This window comes from Protopterus annectens, chromosome 11.part0 (genome assembly GCF_019279795.1).
Source record: "Protopterus annectens isolate FY-2018-M chromosome 11.part0, PAN1.0, whole genome shotgun sequence".
Lineage (NCBI taxonomy): Eukaryota > Metazoa > Chordata > Ceratodontiformes > Protopteridae > Protopterus > Protopterus annectens.
In genome coordinates, this window is record NC_056745.1 from 1369761433 (window position 1) to 1369785615 (window position 24183).

General features: G+C 37.9%; 1 protein-coding gene across 1 annotated transcript in view; it reads right to left on the reverse strand.

Annotated features, from left to right (window-relative positions):
- NUF2 (NUF2 component of NDC80 kinetochore complex) overlaps nucleotides 1-24183 on the reverse strand; it is a gene marked incomplete in the record, with an annotated part of 506946 nt that overhangs the window by 295693 nt on the left and 187070 nt on the right. Inside the window, 1 exon segment of the mRNA XM_044088667.1 lies at nucleotides 13687-13824. Within this exon segment, the coding sequence (XP_043944602.1) occupies nucleotides 13687-13824 (138 nt within the window).

Below are 24183 nucleotides of genomic sequence, written 5' to 3' on the forward strand. Positions count from 1 at the left end.
GAATGCATTGCCCTGCCATGTGAGCCCCCCCATGCATCGCCTGATAAGTATGTTGTTAGGGTTTGGGCGGTAGGGGGTTGACTGAAAGGGAGTCCCTTGTTGTGGGAACAGGCCTCTGCCCACCTAAGGAACTCTTGTCCTTAGGCAAGGAATGATAAGAATCCTTGTTTCCAGCCCTGCGAATGTTGACACCAGAGACTTTTTAAGTACCACTGAAGTTTCCTCATATTTATTTTATTTTATTTTATTTGCAGTTGGTTTACCAGGATAGTCCATTGGGCCAAATGAACCCATTTTCAATGGAGTCCTGGGGAGAAAAGCCCCAAATAAGGTTACAGTAGGATTTACATCCATATTACAATAATTACAAGAATTTTACAAATATAGTATACAATATGTGGTAGACAGAGTACTGTTCACATTAAAGTTAGAGCAAACACTTTTAGGAAGAACAACTGGTGGTAAACATTTTAGATGATACAGTCTAGAGAAGGTAAGGTCAATTTAGAAAAGTAGAAACAATTGCAACAGAGCAGACAATGTAGTGAACAAAAATTGTTTTTTTTCCAGTATGGATCATGAAGGATGTGAGCATGAGCATTCCCACTGGGAAAGTAGGTGAGAGTGAAGAGATTTTTGAATGTAAGGTGGTAGTGGGTAGGGAGTTCCAGAGTCGTGCAAAAAGTTTAGGAGTATAATTCGATTAGATTTTGGTTGTTAGATCTAAGTACCCTGCTGGGAAGGTGAAATTTAAATGCAGAAGAAAGAGATGGACAGAGGTCAGGTTTGAAAATGAGCTATGAGCAAGAGTAAGTTGGTAGATAGGAAGTTCAAGCCATTTTAATTTATGGAGTGAAGAGCAATGGTGGGTTGAAGATTTATGGCGGTGTTAATTTAGCAATTTTATTGTAACAGGAGGAAAGTTTTGTTTTAAGGGAAGATTGGTTGGTTAGAGAGGGGCTCCATTATAGAAGAGAGGGATGAGGAATGAGGTAGAGAGAGTGATTTAGTGGAGGGTGTAAGGTAGCGATTTTGTCGGTATAGCATGCCTAGTTTTTTTGTGTTTTTATGTTGAGTTGAATGTGATAGTTGAATTTAAGGTGACTGTCTATTTGAACACCAAGTAATTTAGCATTGGACACCAATTCCAGGGATGTGTTGTTGTGGCTGTTAATTACTAGAGAATTAGTACTGGTAGAGATATGTTTAGAGGGGTAAATACCATTAGTTTGGTTTAGAGGCATTAAGAACAAGGTGGTTATCTTTCATCCAAAGTTCAGTGGAAGAGAATGCATCTTGTGTAAGCTTTGTAGTACTGGGAAGGATGTAGCAGTGCAGATGATAGTTGAATCATCTGCGTATTGGATAACGCTGGAGAATGGAATAGAGTTGTGGAAGTCGTTAATGAATATATTAAATAGGAGAGGACCCAGTATGGAGCCCTGGGGAACTCCGTTGGGGTATTAGAAAATAGGATGTGGCCTTTTCCATTTTACTGCTTGATGTCTATTTGATAAGTAGCTAGAGAACCAGGACAGTGAGGAAGGAGATAAGTTGAGTTGAGAGAGAGAAGGAGCTTGTGAGAGATAGTGTCAGAGGCCTTTGAGATCAAGTAAGAGGGTAGAGACAATATGACCTGAGTCCAGCTTTATTTACAGTTTCTATGAAGGAGAGGAGGGCTGACATAGTGCTGTGGCGGTCTAAAACCATGCTGAGTTGCAGTGAGCAGATTATTACCTAAGAGGTAAGGTAGTAGCTGTAAATGGATACACCTTTCTAGGAGTTTAGAGATGGGATAGGATAGCTATGGGCGGAAGTTTGCAATATTATTGCCACCTTTGTGTAAAGGTATGATGTAAGCCTTTTCAGATTTGGGGTACCATGCTTTCTCTTGGATAGGCGGTTAATTAGTATACTGATGGGGTAGGCTATGGCCTCAGCATGAGGAAGTAAGAAGGAATGTTGTCAGGGGCATTGGAGCATGGTTTTAGTTTTTGTAAAGTTTTTTTTATTATGGATGTTGGTTTTAGTGATAGGTGTGTGGGGGTGACAGAGATGGAGAGGGAGTGGTAGTAGAGTTGGAGGAGTGGGGAGGAGGTGTGTGAGAGGGGTGACTGAGATGGAGAGGGTGGAGATGGAGGAGTAGGGAGGAGTGCTGGTGGGAGAAGTGGAGGATGGAGAGGTATTGGAGAATGAAGATGTTAGTTTGGAGATGGAATCTATGAAAATGAGTTGAATTGTGTAGCTAAGTCCTTGTCAGAAGCATTGGGGTCAGGAGTGGGGTTGAGTAAGTTGCCAGGATTGATAAGGGTAGATATTCCTTTCCAGAACTTCTGAGGATTATTGTTTTGAAGTTTGGAGAAATAGTTTTGTCGATCAGCAATAATGAGCTTTTTACTTTATTTCTGAGTGTTTTGAGATTTATTTTTATGGTAAAGTGCCCAGACTTTATCTCTGTGTTTCATAGCTGCCAGAGTAGTTTGGAGCTTAGGGGAGCATGGTGATCTAGGATATTTAAAAAGGTTGTGTTGAAGTGAGCTACTGCATCATCTAGGGTTAGAGTTTTTAGAATATCCCAGTTGATTCCTTTTAGAGAGTCATTGAAAGCTGTTGGTTTAAAGTTTTTTTGATTGCGTATGGTAATATAGTTATGTGTTCTTAGTAAAGGTGTAGGGAGTCTGTATGCAAAGGTGGGCAGGTGATCACTGAGGGAGTCTGGAAGTATACCACTGTCAGAGAAGTAATGAGGGTGAGAGACTAAGATCCAGTCTAGAATGCTACCTGAAGATAGAGTTTTGGAGGGGCGGGTTGTGGAATTAATTAGCTGTGAGAAGTTGTAAAGGTTTATGTTAAGTGGACTTGTGTTTGACTGAATGGAGGACCAGTTTATGTTAGTATCTCCTAGGATTATTATTTCGTTGTTAATATTTGTGGAGAGCCAGAAAAGTATATTTTCTAATGTGGTAATATTGGGGGATGTAGATGGAGACTATTACTATGTGTTTGTGTTTATTAAGTTGAAATTTTGTCAAGAGTATTTCTGCATTGTCGAATTTGGGAATAGGCTTGTTATAAGGGGTGACTGACAGGGAGGATGAATACGGAAGAGCAACACCACAACCTTTTTTGTGGGATCTGTCTTTTCGGATGATATAGTAGTTTGGTGGTGTTATTTCATGGTCTTTTATGTGAGACTTTAGCCATGTTTCAGATATAGATAAAATGTTGGGTTTGTTGTGTGAGAGCCAGGCATGGAGGCTTGGGATTTTGTTTACTATGCTTTGAGAGTTTAGGGAGGCAATAAGTATAGACTTGTCAATGTTGGAGGGGTTTGAGGGGCCAGGGTTGGGATGTATGTCTCCTGATAATAGGGTAGTAATTAAATATAGAATAATATTGGTTAGGTGTTTGGATTGCTTAGAGTGTGGGTTGTACTTTAATGCATTGGTAAAGTCTGGGTTGAACTTTGATGCATTGGTAAGGGTATGGATTATCTGCTGTTGTGGATGAGTGTTTATAGGGGTTAATGAGTTTAAAAGTAAAGAATAGTTGAATTTTATAGGATAGAGATGGGGAAATATTATGATGTGAGGTTTTGATGGAAATGTGTTGAAGTCAGTAGTTATGTGGAAGGCTTGAAGTAGATGTAGGATAGGTTGAGGAGTAATAATAGTTGTGGGGTGTAGGTTAAGGGTTTTGAGAACATAGTGTAGGAGGTTATTTAAAGTGAAAAGTGAGGATGTTAGTAGTTACTAAGCTGTAGGTTAGTAAGCTAGTTTTATAGTAGGATTGGGGAGTAGGTAGGCCTTAGGCTCTGAATGGGGAGTATGTTGAGGAGTAGTGGATTAGATAGGTTAGGTAGAGGATGTGGGCTGGGCAGTGAAGATTGATTGCTTAGATTGGGTGTAGTAGTGGGTGGAGAGATGAATGTTTATGGGTGGGATAGGGAGAGGAATGTGAGAGAGTTGTGAAATATAATTGGTTAGGAGTTCTAGTGGGTGTGGTTGGGTAGGTATAAATGTAGATGTAGTGGGGGCGGTGGGAATAGGGGCAGGGTAGGGAGGGGAGTGAGGGCTTAACGGAGCGGAAGAGCAAGGGAGGCAGAGCGAGAACCTATCAGTGGACTATTGTATGGAGAGGTAAGTACAAGGGCCAATGGGTTTAACAGGATAGTGTTACTTAAGATGTTAAAGAGAAAGGAAAAAAGAAAGCAGGAAAGTTAGAAGATGTTTAAAGTAGGCTTTAAGGTAATAGATGTGAGAAGCAAGAGTGGTGGGGCTAGGGAGCCACCTAGTGGACAGATGCTAGGGTGTACCAGGGATTCTACCAAGGTAGTTCGCTAGGCTGAAACTTGTTGAGGAGGACAAGGGAATAGTTGAAAAAAGTAGTCTGGAGTAGGGGTTTGGCTGCTGAGCTGTCCTGGCAAGAGAGCATACAGAACCTAGCAGGGCTTTTAATACAGTATTACAGAAATGTAGCAGTGGTTGTACATACTTTCTTAATTCCTTCTGTGACAATGTAGGTCTTTTCATAAACAAGGGATATGGCAGTGGAACTTTCCTATATTATTTTGGGTCTAGGTATCCAGGCCAGGCGTAGTCACAAGGAGGTATTTCAGGGTAAAGGCTGGAGAATAGGAGAGAGAGAGATTGCACTTTAATAGGCAGTACAGAAGCACAATAGCTAACTTTAACAAGTAAATGTAAGGAAATAGCAATTAACATATGCAATACATCTTAAAGAGATAAGAAAAGGAAGCAATTTATACTTATACCACTTGGTTACACTTAGGTAAAGAAAAAAATAAAATGTGAACGCATTTATCCTTATTGTAGCATACACTGGGCAGGTACAGATCAACACTAGCTAATCATACAAAACATTAGGTTATGCAGTGTTTATTACAGTGAAAAATAAACAGTCAGTACTCTGAGAGGCAGTACAATATGTGATAGGTATCCTATCCAACAACCTTTTTGTTGTTGTGTATGTGATAAGCGCTAGTCGTTCAGCTGGACACAGTATATGGATTTGCCCCAAAAGATATACTAGGCTAGTACAACAGTTATGTACATAAACCAAAGGATATACTAGGTTAGCACGACAGTTATTTACAGGAACGCTTGGTTAGCACTTGTACCAGCACGCCAACAAGAACAAAGTATGTTCTTTGACTTTAAGTATCTGTTAGGCAGATTAAATGGTATCGTGTGTAAAAAAGCGCTGTTCACTCAGCAGGCCAAAATATATGGATTTGCGCAGAGGATATACTAGGCTAATGCGCCAGTAATCCACATCAACACTTAGCCAGCATTAGTACATGGGTTGGCGCCAAAAAGTTAAGCTGTGCAGCACTTTGGTGCTGGTTTTGAGAAGATAGCGTTTCACTGCCGACAATTCGGCGTTAGTGCTAAGACCATTAAAAGCAACGATAGAGGCAATACAGGTGAGTGGTGAAATGGGATTTGTGAGCACCTTTCAATTTAGTAACGCTTAACCATTTTAAAGTACATTAATTACTGCTCTATGGTACATAGCGTTACCACACGGAATCTTAGGAGACAACGTCAGCGGACATGAAGAAATAAATGCATTACTAACAGGAGTATATAAGCATTAGCGAGTGTCCGCTTGGCCACAATAAGGCTAATCTACCAAACCCATTCAGCGATGACACAGTATAAGTAATGTCGCTTTCTCTAGCGTCTAATAACTTATTAGCGAGTGTCCGCTTAGCAACAATAAGGCTAATCTATCAAAGCCATTCAGCGGTCTTGCATATGGAATTAGTAGAATGCAAGAAGCCATGAGCCCTAGGGCTTGCAGTATTTTTCTTGCAGTTAGCTGGGTTTTGGTGGCCAGTAGATTGAAGTAGTTTGTCAAATAAATTTGTTTTTCTGGAATGAGGAATGCCATCTGGGAAGTTGTGTTTAAGCTTGCTCCCAGGAATACAATCTGTTGGCTGGGTACCAGATTTCTTTTCATTGATGGTGTACCCCAGTGAAGTAAGAAGTCTCTTTACAAATGTCAGGTGGTGTAGTAGCAATTCCTGACTGTACGCCTGAATCAGGCAATCATCCAATTATGGGTAAATTAGAATTGTTCTCTGCCTGCAATATGTAATGGCTGGAGCTAGGCATTTTGTGAATACCCTGGGTGCAGAAAATAAGCCAAAGGAAGTGCAGAGAACTGATAGTGCATCGAGCCTGCTCAAACGTAGGTATTTTCTGCAAGATTGATGTGCAGGTAAGCTTCTTTTAAGTCTCGGGTTGCTAGCCAGGAGTCCTTGGCTAGCATAGGAAGTAGCTGCTGGAGAGTAAGCATTCTGAATTTTGGAACCACCAGAAAGGTGTTGAGAATAGACAAATACAGGATATGACGCCAAGAGTTTTCTTTTCTGGGTACCAGAAACAGTCTGAAATAAAAGCCTTGCCCCCTTTGTTTTGCTGGGACAGGTTGAATAGCCTTGGTACTGAGAAGAGAAATTACTTGCTTTTGGGCCTCTGCCCACTGGTTTGGGGGGTGGTCTGTCATCCACTTGGGGTTGGGAGTGAGTGGAAGTGGAATGTGTATCCCTGGGAAACGAGAGCAAAAGAAATGAGTAGAAAATGCTCACTTTGTTAACAAAGATAATAAAGCTTTCGGGAGATATCCCTTCTTCAGTATTCAAACATTACACTAAAAAACACCATTTTTATAAAATATCACATGACACAGCCACCAATGAAATTACAAAAATAATTAACATTAAAATTCAGGTCTATATACATTACTATTTAACTCCATACAGCATTTTGATATTAGTCATAAGCTTATAAATCATCATTTATACTGTTTCTGTCTAGCTATTAAAACAGGTTTAACAGTTATCATATTGTTTAGTCCATGTGCCGTATCTACTTCAAGTCTATCAAGTCTAACAATCCATTTATATTCAGACATTTCTAGCTTATTATTTATATCACCCTGTCAAACTTTTATATACTATTTCTGTTGTTGTGTCTTTCAGTTTTTCCCAGTTAGGGGTCGCCACAGCGGAACTCCGGTCTGCTAATGATTGGCAGTAGATTTTTACGTGCCGAGTTGCCAGCCCTGATGCACAACCTTCAACGAAGGTACACCCATTCACGCATGTCTCCCCATAGAAGACGCTCTAGCTGAGAATCGAACAGGACAGCGTCTTACTGTGAGGCGAGGACGCTACCGCAGCACCACCACCGCAGTTTTATATACTACTTCTAAAGTTATGAAACATCCCTTAACCAATTTTATGTTTAGTTAAGGCATTAGACATGGCACCTCTCCTCATCTCAGATTTGTGTTCAATTATGCGATCTTTAAGTCGCCTTGAACACTTTCCCAAATAAAATCCATCACATCAGGTACATGTTGCTAAATATACAACTTTTATTTTACATGTTGCCTGATATTTCACCTCATATTTTATTTTACTTACTGGATGTTCAAAAACCTGCTTGTCACAAATATCATTACAGCAACTACAGTTTAAACAAGTAGTACCATAATTAAAAGTCACAGGGTTCTTTAAATTCACTTCAAAATCTTTATAACAATTGTCTTTTAAGATTGCTTTTATTTTTATAGGCAAATCGTTGTACCCTACCCAATACTGTAACTAATTCAGGCAAAGATGTTAATATTCGCCAATTTTTTCGAATTATTGTCTCCACATATTTTGTCATATAACTAAGTTGTAACATATCTCAAGGTAGAGGTGGAACGAATCACCCCATCCTCATCTGAGGAATTTTCACCAAAATATGGGGGTGCCATGACGTTTCTATCCCTTAATATATTATTCTTAATCCTTAAGACATGTCATACTCTCAAAATCCTTACATATAACCTCCATCTGTTCTTCGCATTTTATCAAATCAATATTAAGTCTGCTCACCCTTAATAGTTGACTCTTAATAATTCCAGCAAATACATGTTTAGCATGCATGCTTTTTGCATGTGTATATCTATTTACCTGTACGTCCTTTCTATGCACACAAGTTTAATACCCCAGCTTCCTTATATAGTTCAAAATCCAAATAAGAAATTCTACTATAAGAATATTCCATAGTAAACTTTAAAAAATTTGTGGTACTATTTAAAAATTCCACAAATCTTTTTAATTGTTGTCCATTACCTTTCCATAATAGGAAACAATCATCAACAAAACGCTGGTAAAAAAGGATATTTCCTTTAAATGGATTTTCATCATTCATAACATTCTTTTTCCCATTGACTCAACACAATATTAGCATATGTGTTAGCCATGGGAGTACCCATGGCTACACCAGCTATTGGTTGCCCACTGAAAAGAAAAATATTTTTATCCAGAAAACTTTCTATTATATTACAAAGGGTCTCTATCTCTTTACCCATCATATTTGTATTACTGCATAAAAATTCACGAATGGCATTTATTCCATGCTCATTTGGTATGACGGTAAATAATGAACCCAAGTCTAAGGTTGCCAATATAAAATCACATTGTCTGTTGTCCTTATACTATGTATACAATTTCTTTAAAAAATCTCCAGTGTCTTTTATGTAACTTGGACATACAGGTAAATATTTACTCAACATTTTTTGTACAAATATTGATAATGGTTCAGTCGCTCAAACTCTTCGAGACAATAGGTCTCATGGGTGGTTTAAAGATTTATGTAGCTTGGGTATTCCATAAATTACTAGGACGACTGGGCATGATACTGAAAAATAGCTAAATAGATCAAGTGTAATGTCCCCCTGTGTTTGTAAATCATAGACAAACATTTATTTCTGTGATGAAAGTGGCTTCATCCTTCAGAAAATCATTCATCAGTTCTATATATACATGTTTGTCAAATATATCAGTCGCTCCCCCCTTGTCAGCTTAATTACTATATTCTTATTTTCACACAACTGCTTACAAGCTAAAGATTCAGCATATGACATATTAAAATATTTAACCTTTTGTTTACCAGATGAAATATTATTATACAATTGTCTTAATTCATCCTCACAAATCATATTAAAGGCATTCAGTATCGGGCAATTATTTGGAATAAAAACGCTTTTTTTCTTAAATGCACACCAGAATAATATATTAAGGGATAGAAATGTCATGGCACCCCCATATGTTTTTTTTTCTGACATCGGTTAGATCAAGAAAATAGGATCCCCAATGGGATACTTATCTTTTAGAAGACTTCAGGTCAAACTCAAAAAACAAAAATTTCAGGAGGCGGCCGACCAGCACTTGCGAACTGCTTCTGCTTTGGGCACCGCACGGCAAGAAAGACTGGTGTGATGGCATTAGCTGCATGTTTTATACCCCTGACATCATGGAAGTGACAGCATCAGATGCCGAAATCCCAAGACTCTGGTATTCAGGCCGACTGAGGTCTACCTGCAGGCAGATGACCCAAATGTGATGACTGCAACAGTGAAACATGAAGAACATCTGCCATCAGCTACTAACTGGATCCCTATGTGAAGGCCTTCTCAGATTGGGTCCATTTCCCCTGAACAGCAGAGAAGCTGAGGTAACTCCTCTTACAGTAAAGCATCCATTGTCAAAAGTATAAACAGATTTGGCTTCAGAAAGGCGAGACTAACTGATACTACTGGGGACCGTCGACCACACCAGTACATGGAAACAAGCATGTGAAACCAAAGATTATCTAGGGAGTGCTTTTGAGACGCTGCAGCCAATGGCCTTTTTCCGCAACACTCTGCTCCCTCTGCTGTTCAGAAAGCCTCAATGAAATTGTCCAGGATTCAGAAAGGGCCAGTGTGAGAGGTAAACCCTAAATAAACAGCCAACCCATCACAGTAACTTTTTCTTATTCACAGACCAACCTACCACAGTAATTATCCACTATCTGAAGTATCACGACAATAAGGTGGTTATGCTACTGTGCTGTAATATAAAAGAAGCTGGGGGTTTGGTAAATGCCATTTAGTCATGTACCCCCACCTAAGAAATGCCTGCAGTAAAATCATTTACATTACCTGCTGTGAAAATCAGCTTGGCCAAAATGCACAGTCATCAGTTCTAATCAATGGGAAAGTTTGCATTACAAACAAGTTTAGTGAAGTCCAGAGTAAAGGTAGCACTAGGGTGTGGGTGTGTGTGATGTGTGAATGCATGTCTGTAGGGCTAGAACTGGACATGGATGACTGTGTGTGTGTGTATGTCACAGTAACGGGGTTATGTAAGGAATGCAGACTGTTGTGTGGACACGTATCTAAATGGGTGTGTGATACTGATTCGTGGTCTGAGTTGGAGAGTTATCTGTGAGTGTACATGTTAAGTGCACGTGTATGAAGGTCTGAATGTATGTATGAGATGGCATTGAGGTAATTACTGCTGTAAAGTGATTTTTGCATTAATATGCATAAGGATCAATTCAGAGACATGCAAATTAGCTGATGAGGTGTTTCTCATTGTGGCTGAACATGTCTCCGAATCATATAACCAACTGTGGTGTAAATTGGCCTACCTGCAAGAAGGTACTTTGAACGACCACAGGAGTGTTTTTTTGAATCCTGGCTGTTGTCTTCATTAAACCCAAAAGGCACATAAAGATCACTGCCTGGACCTTAACTGTACCTATTCTGCTAAAGGTCTACAACTGTGTCTGCTCTGTGGGCAGGAACAACTGCCACTAACAGATATTCAAATGTGCATGGATGAAAGCAATCCTATGACATGAACTCAGAGAAGACTTCTTCACATAAAGAAGACCCCAGGCATGCAACCACAGAAACAAAAACAAGTCAGGGATACTACTCTAGTCCCTTGATAGGGCCCTGCCAAAAGCCAGTCATCCATAGAAGAGAACAGGTTTTTCTCCTGCAAAGTCTCAATGTCTAGTACCTTGGTAAACCCATGGAGACATGAACAGAAATCAAATGGCAGCACTCTATATTCAAACTGCTTCCAAACCAGGCAGAACTGAAGGCACATCATTTGTGAACCCCCAGACACTGCTCTGCAAGACAGAATGCTTTCATAACAACTGGCACTATCCAGACGTAAAGCAAGACCACAAGCATAATGCATCAGTATATAAACAACTAAAATCACTGAGGTCTAGAATAGGATGGAAACTAACCTCCCATTTAGAATAAAGAAGACAGAATGAAAACGCTCTCCTCATTCGTTATGAGGGACAGTCCTCATGGCTCCTTTGAGAAGTATAGCCTGTGCCTGTTCTAGGACTTTTGTAGTGGAGATATTTCTGGAGAAGGACCAGAAAGCTCCAAGATTTGGCTAGCCATGACCATATCCAATACTAACCAGGTCTCTAGTGATAGATATTTAAGATAGGGTAAATTCAAAGCACCACCACCCATAGACAGTAGTGGACTAAAGTCATGGAATGAGGCTACTGAATAAGCCAATTTTATCCTCCTGGCAGGACTGTCCACTTCAAAAGTCAGAACTGTCTGATACCTGGAATCTCTCCTCAAATTTGCTCACAGAAACCTTCCTTTTTTGGGGAGGGCATACTTTCTGCTCTACTGCCGACACTGACTACAGGTTTCACAAGCACCTTGGTTCCTCTATACTCCTGCCCTTATAAGTTACCATGTTACAGCAGCATCATGGTGTGGTGTGGAGTCTCCATTATACATTTCTACAGTTTTCTCTACAGTGCACCCCTAACATGATGGGACCAGGAGAAGGACTGTTGTACTGTGGCTCATGGTGATGTTTTTCCATGGCCCCGCCCCTAAGCATGCCAACATACCTCTGTAATGTTGAGCAGGAACAGAGATGTGGATTTGCTTATTTATTTTATCTATTTCTTGACAGAATAAGCCCACTGGATAAAACAGACCCTTTTCAGAGATTACCTGGAAACACCTTCAGGTTAAGTAATTTGCTCAGTCACATAAGCAAATTAAGGTGGAAGGAATCAAACCCTGCACCCTGGGCACAGGCAACAGTTCATTAACAGCTCAGAGCTTTAGTTTGCTGGTTTAACTGCCAGACATGGTTCCTGAGGAGAAAACCACAATGGGCCCTTAAGGTAACCACAACTCCTCACCCAAACCACTCCCCAGATCAGTGACTGCCTGCAGCACTAGTCTCCACTGGGTTATAACCAACAGATTCCCCAAGCTGCCACAGTACCTCTCTCCAGGACCTTTCTGCCAGCACTATCCAGCACCTGAGCTGCTTATTTATTACCAATTTCTAGTTAGTGGTCAGGGCTTCAATCCCCCTAAGTCACTGGGCTGTCTGAACATCAATGTAGTGGTGACAGAAAGTTTCCTTTTCTGGAGGCCAAAGGCAAGACCTTAGGATCAAACAAAAAAACAGGAGACATTCCTTTTAGAGAGGGTACCTAATGTGCCCTTAAAGAATGACAGCCTGTACCCATGCCACTGTAAGCAAGCATACACTAGGACACAAATACTCAAAATCAAAGACAAAACCTTTTTTTGTGCCTGATGTTAATTTTTTTTAAGCTTTCCCCTTGATCTTCTCTGAACTCCTAAAAGCTTCAGGCTGTCTCCCTGGATTATCCCAAAGACTCCTTGCAAGGTAACCTGGATGTGACCCTTCAGTGGGTGGGCCCCACAAACTCCCCCAGAAGTCTCCATTAAACTTATTGTTTAGGCCTGGAGAGTGAAGGATTCCATTGGGAGTGACTAGCACGGAACCTGGCAGCATTAATTCTCATGGCATCCAATCAATTTCTCTATGGAGACAGCTAATGCAATGACATCAAGATGATGTCATTGCCACTCCCTCTAATTAGCTGGATATGCCCTGTGAGCCTCCTGGTCTCCACCAAAGGTAACAGAAATTGGGTGCCGCCTCCCATTATAGGGGAGCTGGGAGTTCACTGCTCCATTCCGTCTCCCTAGCCAACACTACTGAGACCAAAAAGCCATTCTAGAGCTTGGATCAATAAATGCAAATGGAAGCCCTTCCACAGTGATATATATATATATATATATATATATATCTATATATATATATATATATATATATATATATATATATATATATATATATATATATATATATATCTATATATATATTACACATATATAAAACGTGTGTGTGTGTGTGTGTGTGTGTGTGTGTGTGTATGTATTAGTGTGCTTGTGTTTGTGATTTGTTCCCATGAAATCTTTAATCTGAAATGGAGGAAAACGCTTAATTTTTTAAATTTTCCTGGTGATTTGAACTTATTTTTTCTGTCATACAAAACTACTAAATGGTGGGTTTTGCAGGCATTTCACAGCAGCAGTCTGGCATGATCCATATTCTTGATTCGATCAAAGCAGATACAGTGGTAACAGAAACATATTTCGGAAGGAAGGAATAAGTATCCCAAAGAAGATATGACTTTAGTAACTACATTCACGTTTAAGTTCACAGGATGACCACTCAATCAAAATAGTAGGAAATAATTTTTTTACGATCCTGGCAGGAATGATGTGCACTGATGCAGGTGAGATCCCAAGATATGATTTCATTTCTGCTGCAGAACTGTCATTTGCAGATCTAAGAACTACACTTCTGCATTCTGAAGAAAATGGATTCAAAAGCACCACATAATTAAAAATTAAAGTAGAAGCTGTTGCTGTAACTCACCAGTTACCAATATTGTTTTAAACAGTTAATAACATAACTGATATAATTTTCAAGCAAAAAAAAAAACTTACTGTGTCTTTCTTTAATTTCTTTACAGTCTCCTTTAGTTTCTCCATCTCACTTTTTAACTGATCCGGAGATTCCACTATTTGTGATCTCAACCTTGCTTGCTCATCTTTCAGTGTAGCCACATCCATTTTCACTTGACCCTAGAAAACACAATTAAGCATCATAGCTACAAAAAAAAAAACATACAGAGCCATAAAAAAATAAACGCTGACTCGATATTTAGGGTTAGCTATACAATATGCAAGACAGGCAATCGATATTGGTTGGGTACATGATCCTTGCAAAATACAGCATATTCAGGATGCTTCCACACACTAGAGACAGCAGCCAGACAAAAGTTTAGTGTGCCTGCAAGCTTTTAATGAACATTAAGAACAACTGAAAAAGCAAACCAGGATCTTGCATCTTGGATTCTTAAACCAAGTCTTGTATATGTAGACAAAAATAATATTCCCCCACCCGCCCTTAATGTGTTTTGCTGTTTTACATCGAAATGATCCACTGTTTCCAATGTTTAGTTATTTTCATATTAACTGCGGCTGCTCCCCTATTTTCCAAGGGCTTCCTTCTACTGTGATAGCACAGTTGGTAAGAATGATGGGTTATGCAACTACTGCAGCCTAGCAATGTTGCCAATATGCTTACTAGCTTAGCTTCCTCCTTTTCTTAGCAGTATGTCCATAGCTGGGAAATGAAAACACAGTTGTATAAAATCTTACCATAAGAATAGATGTCCTTCTCTTCATGGCTGCAGTATTTTTTGCCAAAGAGATCTCCTGCCAAGAATAGCCTATCATCTGGTCAGTATATCAAAGCCTTTACCACTTACAGGTGTCGTATGTAACATAGTGATATGGAAGGACATCAGATGTATTGAAACTTACAGGTGAAGTGCTCTTAAACATTTCTGCTACAAAATAATTCATAATGAAATGAGTGAGCAATGTTTTTTTTCTCAAAAACATTTTTGTTTTCATTAAAAACATACACAAAATGTACATATAACAAATACGATAAAACAATAACAAAACTATTTACAATATTTACATTCATTCATGATAATCATTCTATCCATGAGAAGTTATCAGTATTTGTTCAAAAGGTTGTCCAATTTTTCCCATGCTATTTTTATGAGTAATGTTACGAGTTCTATAACAAATGGTTTGCAGTTCTTTTTTACCAACAACTTCTGATAAATTAATACAATCTTTAAACATCAAACCTTGTTTACTTTTCCACTTCAAATACTTTTCTGGCAATTGCAAGAATTGACCAGAGTAACTGAATCTGAGATTTAGGTATATCAGGTATAGGAACATTGAAGAGGATTAGCGAATTAGAAATATGACCATAAAGCATTTACAAAACATCTGAAGTCTTTCCAGTATTGAACATTTCTACATTCAATGAACATGCGGACCCAGTTGGCCTCTAGTAATTCATCACATTTCCAACATTTACTTTCACTGTTTTTGACAATAAGATTTATTTTATGTGGAGTACAGAAACTCCTATTCATACATTCCCATATATGCAATCTCCAATATAATGAAGAGGTAACATACAATTTTTTGGATTCATCAGGTATTTGCTCTCCATTAATTTTTACAGAGTAATTCCAAAATCAGAGTCAAATTTTTGTGTGTCTTCTCTTAGTATCTTATAGATAGGGGAGATATTTAATTTTTGATTATCTGTCTTCAGGATACCTAATAAAAAGCGGTATCAAACTAGATATAGATTGTCTCTAGGTTGATAAGATACTCTCATTTTGTTTTCCATAAATGGCTGTAATGAGTGTATAAACAACCAACTGTCTTGATTATTATCAAAATTACATAAAAGACAGTTTAGTGGTTTAATACTCTTATTTTCAATAAACTGGTGCCAGAATATCATGTTATTTTCCTTTAATTTTTGCATTGCATTGATGTTGAAAGAATCTAGGCAATCAGGAGAGTATGCTATAGAGAATATAAGAAATATAAACTGTTTAATGTTGTAATTACAACTAATCATATTTTTAAAGTTATTAAATATTTGTTTAATGCCATAAGAAAAATTATCAAACTTCTTATTAAACAAAATTCACGTAAAAGCCAATAAACTCCCTCATTCCATATTGTTCCTTAAATTGATTTTCTATAGTTCTGACATCAGTTATATGAATCTCATGTATTTTTTCCAGCCAGATATATAGGTAGGTGTGATCCAATGTAATATTACATTAATAACGGATTTGGAATAAAGATATAAGCTAGGGAATGCTAGCCCGTTACTGTTCCAAGCTCTAATGTGCCATTTATATGCAATCTTAGGATTTAAGGGAAACCATAACGGATTTGGAATAAAGATATAATCTAGGGAATGCTAGCCCATTACTGTTCCAAGCTCTAATGTGCCATTTATATGCAATCTTAGGATTTAAGGGAAACCATAAAAATTTAAGTAGCATGTAATTTAAATTTTTAAATAAGTTTTTGGGAGGGGGTAGTATCAATGACTGTATATAAAACAAAATGTTAGGTAAAATTATCATTTTAATTAAAGAGAGCCTATCTTCCATTGTGAAGAACATTTTAGTCCATCTTTTGATTAGATCACTAATGGTGGTTATTAAATTATTGTGGTTTAGTTTAACAGTTTAACAGACTCTTTCCATGTACTCCTTATACTGACACCCAAATATTCTAACATATAATTCTCTCAATTAAACAGGCTATTCTCCTCTTAGGTTTTTGTTGATCTTTTTGTTAATTAGTAATGCTTTGGATTTATTACGATTAAATTTAAGCCCTGAAATTCTTTCAAATTTGCTTAAGGTATTTATAACATCATGCAAAGAACCATCAATATCACCCAAAGTTAACATATCATCAGCAAATAATTGTATCTTAGGACAATAGTCCTTATTAACTTGAAAACCTTTTGTATTTTGCTTGTTTCTGATATATGTAGCAAAAGGTTCCATTGAAAGAGCAAACAATAATGGTGACAAAGGACAACCCTGTCAATTCCCTTGAGGATTTCTAGTGGTGAGGACAGACATGATCCGATTTTCACATAAGCTTGTGCCCCACTATAAATTTAGAATAATAAGTTGACAAAATCTGAGGAGAATTTGAAACCAATCAGAATTATTTGTGGATAAGACCAACTAATAGAATCAAAAGCCTTTTATATGTCTAGGCTGATCATTGTTTTTTTGTATTTGCATGCTATGTCTATTAATGATAGTAATTTAATAATGTCATCTTGCACTTTTGTATGAAGCATGAACCCTGTCTGATCATTATGTATTAGATTAGGTAATATTGAAAATTTTATAATTAACGTAATTGGCCTATATGAATCACAAGATTTGGGGTCCTTACCTTGTTTTAATATGGGGGAGATAACTGAGTATTTCCACGATGGGGGTGTTATACATTTTTTGCTTAACCATAGTACAGGCACTCATCATTTTCTTTATTATATATTCAGGGAAAATCTTATATAGTTCAGGAATTACTCCATCCAGTCCTAAAGCTTTATTATCTTTTAAATTTTTTATTTGCTCTTTCACTTCTGTTATTTGTTTATTTAATACGTTATTTTGTTGCACTGACACCTTAGTAGTTATATTTTCTTGAATAAAAGTATTTATTACATTATCTGTCTCCAACAGTGGTGTGTTATAAATATCTTTATAGTAGTTTTTGAACACTTCTAATATACCCATCACGTTAGATGTACTCTTAAATGAACCATTTTTATATTTAAACACATTAATATGATTTTGATTATTTTTTTGGGATCTTACCGCTATTTTATGTAGATATTTGGGATTTACAGCATAAGATTGTAATTTCAATTTTTCCAGGTTTATGGCTACCTTATGTTTCAGAACTTCTAAGTATTTTTGCTTTAACTTAGCAATTTTATGTGCAACTTCACTATTTGGATTTGCGTCCATTTTTATCTTGTCTATTTTTTTTGTAAGTCTAAATGTTGTCCCACTCTCCTTTTTTTTTAAGATACCAAAATTTTAGTCTACTATATATATATATATATATATATATATATATATATATATATATATATATATAAACTTTAAAGGTGTCCCATAGTATAGTAGCAGTCACTTCACCATTATCATTTGTTTCCATAAACATATCTATTTCTTTCATTATCCATTCTCTAAAGTAATTTAACTTAGTTATGTAAGCAGGAATTCTCTGTAGAAATCTTAAATCATCTGTATGTGTAGTTAATGTAAAGTTTACAGCATTATAGTCCGAAAGTGGACAAGTCATTACAGATATGTCACTTAGAGTAAATATCATTTGATACAAAGACCTTATCAATGTTTGTGTACCAAACCGATATGAATAGTGAGTATAGAATAATGTTCTCATAGACCATGTACATCTTAAAGGTTCATCTGGTTTGCAAAGTCATTTAACTTCTTGGCTTGAGATGCAAGTTTTATTTTACCATTATCATTGCCTGATAATAGGGAGTTAAAATCACATGTTGCTATAATTTCCTCTTTTGCATTTAAAGTAATCCGGTCCAGATATTTGTCAACATATTCAGTACTCAGTCCTGGTATCCAGTATGTATTAATCAAAGTATAATACTTCCTACTGATTTCCAAAATAACCATGCTTAGCATCTCATCTTTATCTGAAATACTATGGCAAGAATTAATAGATACAATAAGTATTTTTCCATAGAATAAAAGTGCACCTTCTCTTAGTCTTAAAACATGAATCAGCCAGAAAGGCATAGCCACTGAATGAGTATTTTTGTAGATCTTTTTTTAACAGATGGGTTTCCTGCAAAAAGATGATCTGGGCTTTATGCATTTTGATATATTTAAGCAAACCAGCTCTTTTTACATTACTGTTCAAACCATTAATATTGAATGATAAACATTTACAAGCCATTGAATATAATGTGTATGTTATTACTAACTGAAAGACCTTTCTTGTGTTCGCTTGAAATCTACTGAAAACAAAACTCAAAACTATTTACAAAGACGTACATGAAACAAAGTTTCTGGTTTAGTTCAAAACTTAAAACCATCCATCCACCACCTCTCCAATACCAAACACAAATTATCAATCTCTGCTTAGAATATAGTATAAAAATAAAAAAGAAAAGCATTATGAAAGCAACTAAAGAAATCTGAATCCATGAGATATACATTAGAGAGTGTCTAATATATCTGAAACTATATGAATGTCACATATGATAATAGCACCTCTAATACGTAGATGTCAGAAATACACATCAGATCAAAGCATGTATAAGAAGATTGTCATTATTTCCAAGACTTTTCAAGAAACAGATAATTTAACCATTTTGACAGTCATCTAACATTTTTCATGTAAGGATCTGTTGAATATATATATATATATATATATATATATATATATATATATATATATATATATATATATATATATGACACTTTACAACATAACTATTATATTTTGCAATTATACACATATTACTCATATGTATTAATATCTATATGCTGACGTCTTTCATCAAGAAGGGAGGAGATAGAGAAAAAAAAGGGGGCCTCACAACCCTCTGTTTAGTTACTAAAGATTTAGTTATATAACACAAGTCTAATGTTAATATGCATAATGAGTTTTTTAAGGCAGCTCCTAGTTGACTTGATGCCATTTAGTTACTAATCGTGTCATTAAATCTGCAGAATGTATGCATCTATGAGAACACAGGCATTTTCAGAGGAGTTAAACACTAAAGTATCTAGTGAAGGATAAATAATTCTATGTACAACCATTTAAGAAGTTCAAAAGGTCAAATGATGTCAGCACTGTTTCTGCAAGCTGCAGCTTCATAAGCTTGTTAAAAAGTACCTAAATAGGCTCATGCACAACAGTAGCAGTATCTAGTGAAGAAAAAAAAGCATTTTAGCAGGAAATTCAGATCTTGAAGCTTTTAGAGTTTACAGAAAGCATAAAAAAAAAAGTACTCAAGCTGCCTTGTCAGTGCATGTCATAAATCTCCACAATGAGAAGAGTCACACAGACCACCAGCTTCCTCACAAAACAGCATCATGAAAAAGTAACCCTTTCATATAAAAACGGGTATTTAGAAGTAACAACTGCCTGAAATCAGAAATCACATCATCATGAAAAAATGAACCCTTTCATATAAAAACAGGTATTTTGAAGTAACAGCTGGCTCAAATCAGAAATCATATTATAACATTTTATTTACACACCAGTTAACCGGACCAGAGAGAGAGAGACAGAAAAAAAGGGAACCTAGTGTGTGTGTATGTGTGTGTGAATGTGTGTGTATATCTATATAAACTTATATTGAACTATCTATAAAACACCATTAATGTACTGTATTAATGTTTAAATGAATCTAAACAAAGTCTAAAACATCTAGTTAGAAACACTAATCAGAAACACCTGGTTACCCCACCACTGTCCCACTAGAAAAAATGCACTTTAGTATTAAGTCATATTATACTATTACTAAAGAATAAGAAGACATACATCATTTGTAGTGATTTAAAAGGGAAAAGTATGTAAAGTGCTAATAATGGGGAAGAGAAAGAAAACACTGGTAACAAAAAAGATCAGAAAGAAAGAAGAAAGAGAAAGAATGTTATTTAAATACTTAGTACTATATGCAATTATTATTAGTAGATATAAAGGAAAAAAGTTAATAAAAATTATTCACATTACCTTACAGCATAGAGACATTCCAGAATCAAATATGTTATGATTCATAAAACAAAGCATTTAAAATTAGAAGGAATGTATTCATTTGTCCTTTAGTTTTTTAGCTTTGTTTGCTCCTTCTTTCACAGACCATCCATTTTTTGTTGCCTGTCTCTTCAAACTCAGGGATGAACATTCCATTTCTTCTATGCCTGACAGTATTTTCTTCTTTTGGATAAATTCTACTGCTTCTTGTAAGGAATAAAGATCTTCACTCCTTCTGGCAAGGTGATTTTTATTCTTGCAGGAAAAAGAATTTGAGCTTTAATATTGGCTTTTTTCAAGGACTTAGAGGAACACACTCCTTTCTTCAGGATATAGCTGCACTGTTATAACTTGTTGATACTTGTGAACCTCTATCATCTCTGAAAAAAAAAACAACAAAAAACATCTTGCTTTTTTCCCCACTTTTCTGAGATTTAAAAAAGTTCAGTTACAGGCTTGCTGTTCTTGAACTGTTTGTAAGTTTCTGTGAGGCCATTATTTGCTTGGGCTAAAGGGAAGTCTCTCTGTTGATCAGTGGCAGTGAAAAACATTGAGCAGCCTGCCTGCCCCTGTGGGAGTGGTTACTGACTTGAAACTGTAGTTTTATTGGCCATTTTGGGTCAATTCCAAAACTCCATCTTCCTCTCTTAAAACCATCTCTTGCGCATTTTTGAGTATAGCGCAACAGCGGGCAGCACCGCCTAATTGGGTTTAAACTATTCCTGGCTCCAGAAAGTCTGCTCTTTACTTTTTCCCTTAGAACTGCTCTCTCTCTCAATTTAAACACCATATTCTCATTCTAAGGCCCTTCACTGGTCCAATTAAGTAATCCTACAAGTTAGCACTATTAAACCATAAGCACTACTTATTCTTTTACTCTCTACGATTACCCTGTCCCCTCTATTGGTCCGTCTTAAATTCAGTTTCCCTATATTACTCTAGCATGTCCAAAGGTCAGTCAATGGTTTCCTCTCCAGTCCAGCTGGTGAATCTGGGAATTTTGAGGCAATGTTACAACTGTCTCATGTACACGGACAACCCACTCCTCCTCCAAACAGGTTCAAATAAATGTGAGAGATGCAACTATTTAGCCAAACTGGAGGCTGAGCTCTCTCATCTCAAAACTGGTGTAACCAGTCAGGAGGAGAAGGTAAACTCACACAACACAATTCCAGTATCACATAGTCCCACCACATCAGCGTACCAAACACAAATACACAAAAACATACTCGGAGGCTCTAAATAAAAATCTACCTAAGCAGAGACCTCCAAAGCAGACATCTAAGCAAACGCTACCTCAAAACAAAACACGCACAACACATAACCCACAAAGTCAGTGTGCCAAGCAGCCACAGCCCTTAAGGCTGAATAACACACCTGATGCTCTTGTAATAGGTGACTATTGTCAGACACACTGACGTCCCGCTCACCAGGCTGAATAAAGAGAAGGTCACGGTGAGCTGCCTGTCGGATGCTAGGATCCACCACATAACGCAAGCACTCAAGTCACTCCAAAGCAAATACAAATATGACTCCGTCATTGTACATGCTGGTGTGAATGACCTGAGACGTACCTCCCTGGACTACATGAAAAGAGACATAGAGGAGCTCTCTGATCATGTAGCCCAGGCTGGTATGACCCTGACCTTGAGCAGCATCTTACCCTCACCTAGAATGATGCCACAGTACAAAGACAAAATGATCGATTTTAACAATTGGCTAAAATTTTGGTGTCATTCAAAGGGGAACCAGTGTCTGTCAGCCTGGGATGACATGCTCGACAAGCCACGTTGCTTCGGTAGGGACGGCTTGCACTTGTCACCACTGGGCTTTCGGATATTGTCAAAGGCTCTTGCCACCCCCATAGTGCCTTTTTTAGGCAAGGCTTAAAAGTCAAACCCACCCCCATAGACAGCACAAGGAACAAGAAACTAAGGGCAATGCTGCTAAATGCCAGAAGTCTTAACCTCAAGATGCACGCACTCGAAGCTCTCCTCAGTATGGAGAACATCGATATCTGTGCAGTGACAGAAACCTGGTTCAAGGCTCCAGAGAGCACCCCAGCACTACCAGGCTATACCTCATATCATGCTTTTCGGCCCCAAAACCCGGGGGAGTTTCCATATTTATCAAGGATATCCACACCTCCAGGTTAGTGTAGTGGCATTGCACGAAGTATCGGAGACCATCCATGTGCAACTAACAGTGGGCAAGACTGCTTTTCAGTTTATAGCATCCTACAGACCACCCTCTCAAAGTCAGGAATCCCACTCTGCTTTCCTGAAAACATTGGAGAACATGAAGATCTCTCTGAACACCATTATACTGGACAACTTCAACTACCCAAACATTGACTGGGAGCACTACTCAAGCCTCAGCACCTTAGCCCAAAGGTTCCTGGAAATTATCAACTCAAATGCTATGAAACAACTAGTCACCACTCCCACAAGAGGGGACAACATACTAGACCTGATCATTACCAACATGGGGACTCTATGCTCCACACCAGAAGTATATCCCTCATTGGTAAGATCAGACCATAAATTAATTTTACTGGATGTCAACATCCCGACCCCACCCCCAGATCAGAAAACCACAGTGAAAAACTTCTCAAAAGCAAGCTTCTCACTTCTCAAAACCGAAGTGGAATCCTTCAAGGCCCCAGGGCCAGTGGAAACTACGACCCAAACGGCAGAATCCTATATAAACGCATTCTACGGACATCTCCAGGAATGCATGGATCATGCTATCCCAAAAAAAACCAAGACCCAATCATCCAAAGGCAGGCGTCCAGTCTGGTGGACCCCTGCCATAAATAAACTGTACAACAGAAGGAGGAAGCTACTACATGATAGAGCAAAATCCCTAATAGGGAAGGCATCTCTGATCAGTACTAGCAAAAATTACGATCCTCATAAAATCCTCCAAGGCCAGCTTCGAGAGAAAATTGCACAGGATACCAAAGACAATCATAAGGCTTTTTTCAGTTGTGTTAGAAACCTGGGATGCAACTCCCAGACTTGTTCTGAGTTGATTCTAAATGACAAAAAATACATTGAACCCACAGACATCGCCAATATCCTGGCAGACAGGTTCAGTGCAAACTTCTCCCCCCCCCAAAAGAGCAAGTATCTATCCCGGCAGAGGGCTGCCTCCCAAACATCTCTGATGCTCAGGTGAAGGCTGCCCTCTCCAAAGCAAAAAACACTGCTTCCATGGGACCAGATGGCATCCCAGGTTGCATCCTACATGAACTCCAAGAGGAACTAATCCCTCAAATAAAACAGCCATACAATCTCAGCCTCACTACAGGATATGTGCCCACAGAATGGCGTACAGAAAAACTGTGGTCCCATTCCATAAAGGTAAAGCCTCTACAGACCCTGGAAACTATCGCCCCATAAGCCTGACTAGCTTAGTCTGCAAGGCTATGGAGAGGATCATCATGGAGCTCATAAACAAAGACATTGGGGACCTACAGACACTAGATCCTACCCAGTTCGGCTTTGTCAAGGGCAGATCCTGCCTTTTGAACCTGGTTGACTTCTTCGAAACAGTCACCAAAGCCATAGATGAAGGAAAGGTATTCCACACAGCCTATCTGGACCTTGCAAAGGCATATGACACAATACCCCACTCGGGCATCATAGATCAGCTATCCAGCTTAAATATAAACCCCTATGTCACAAGATGGGTCGCAAACTGGCTCAAAGACAGAACCCACAGAGTGAGAGATGCTGGAGCCATGTCAGACTCGAA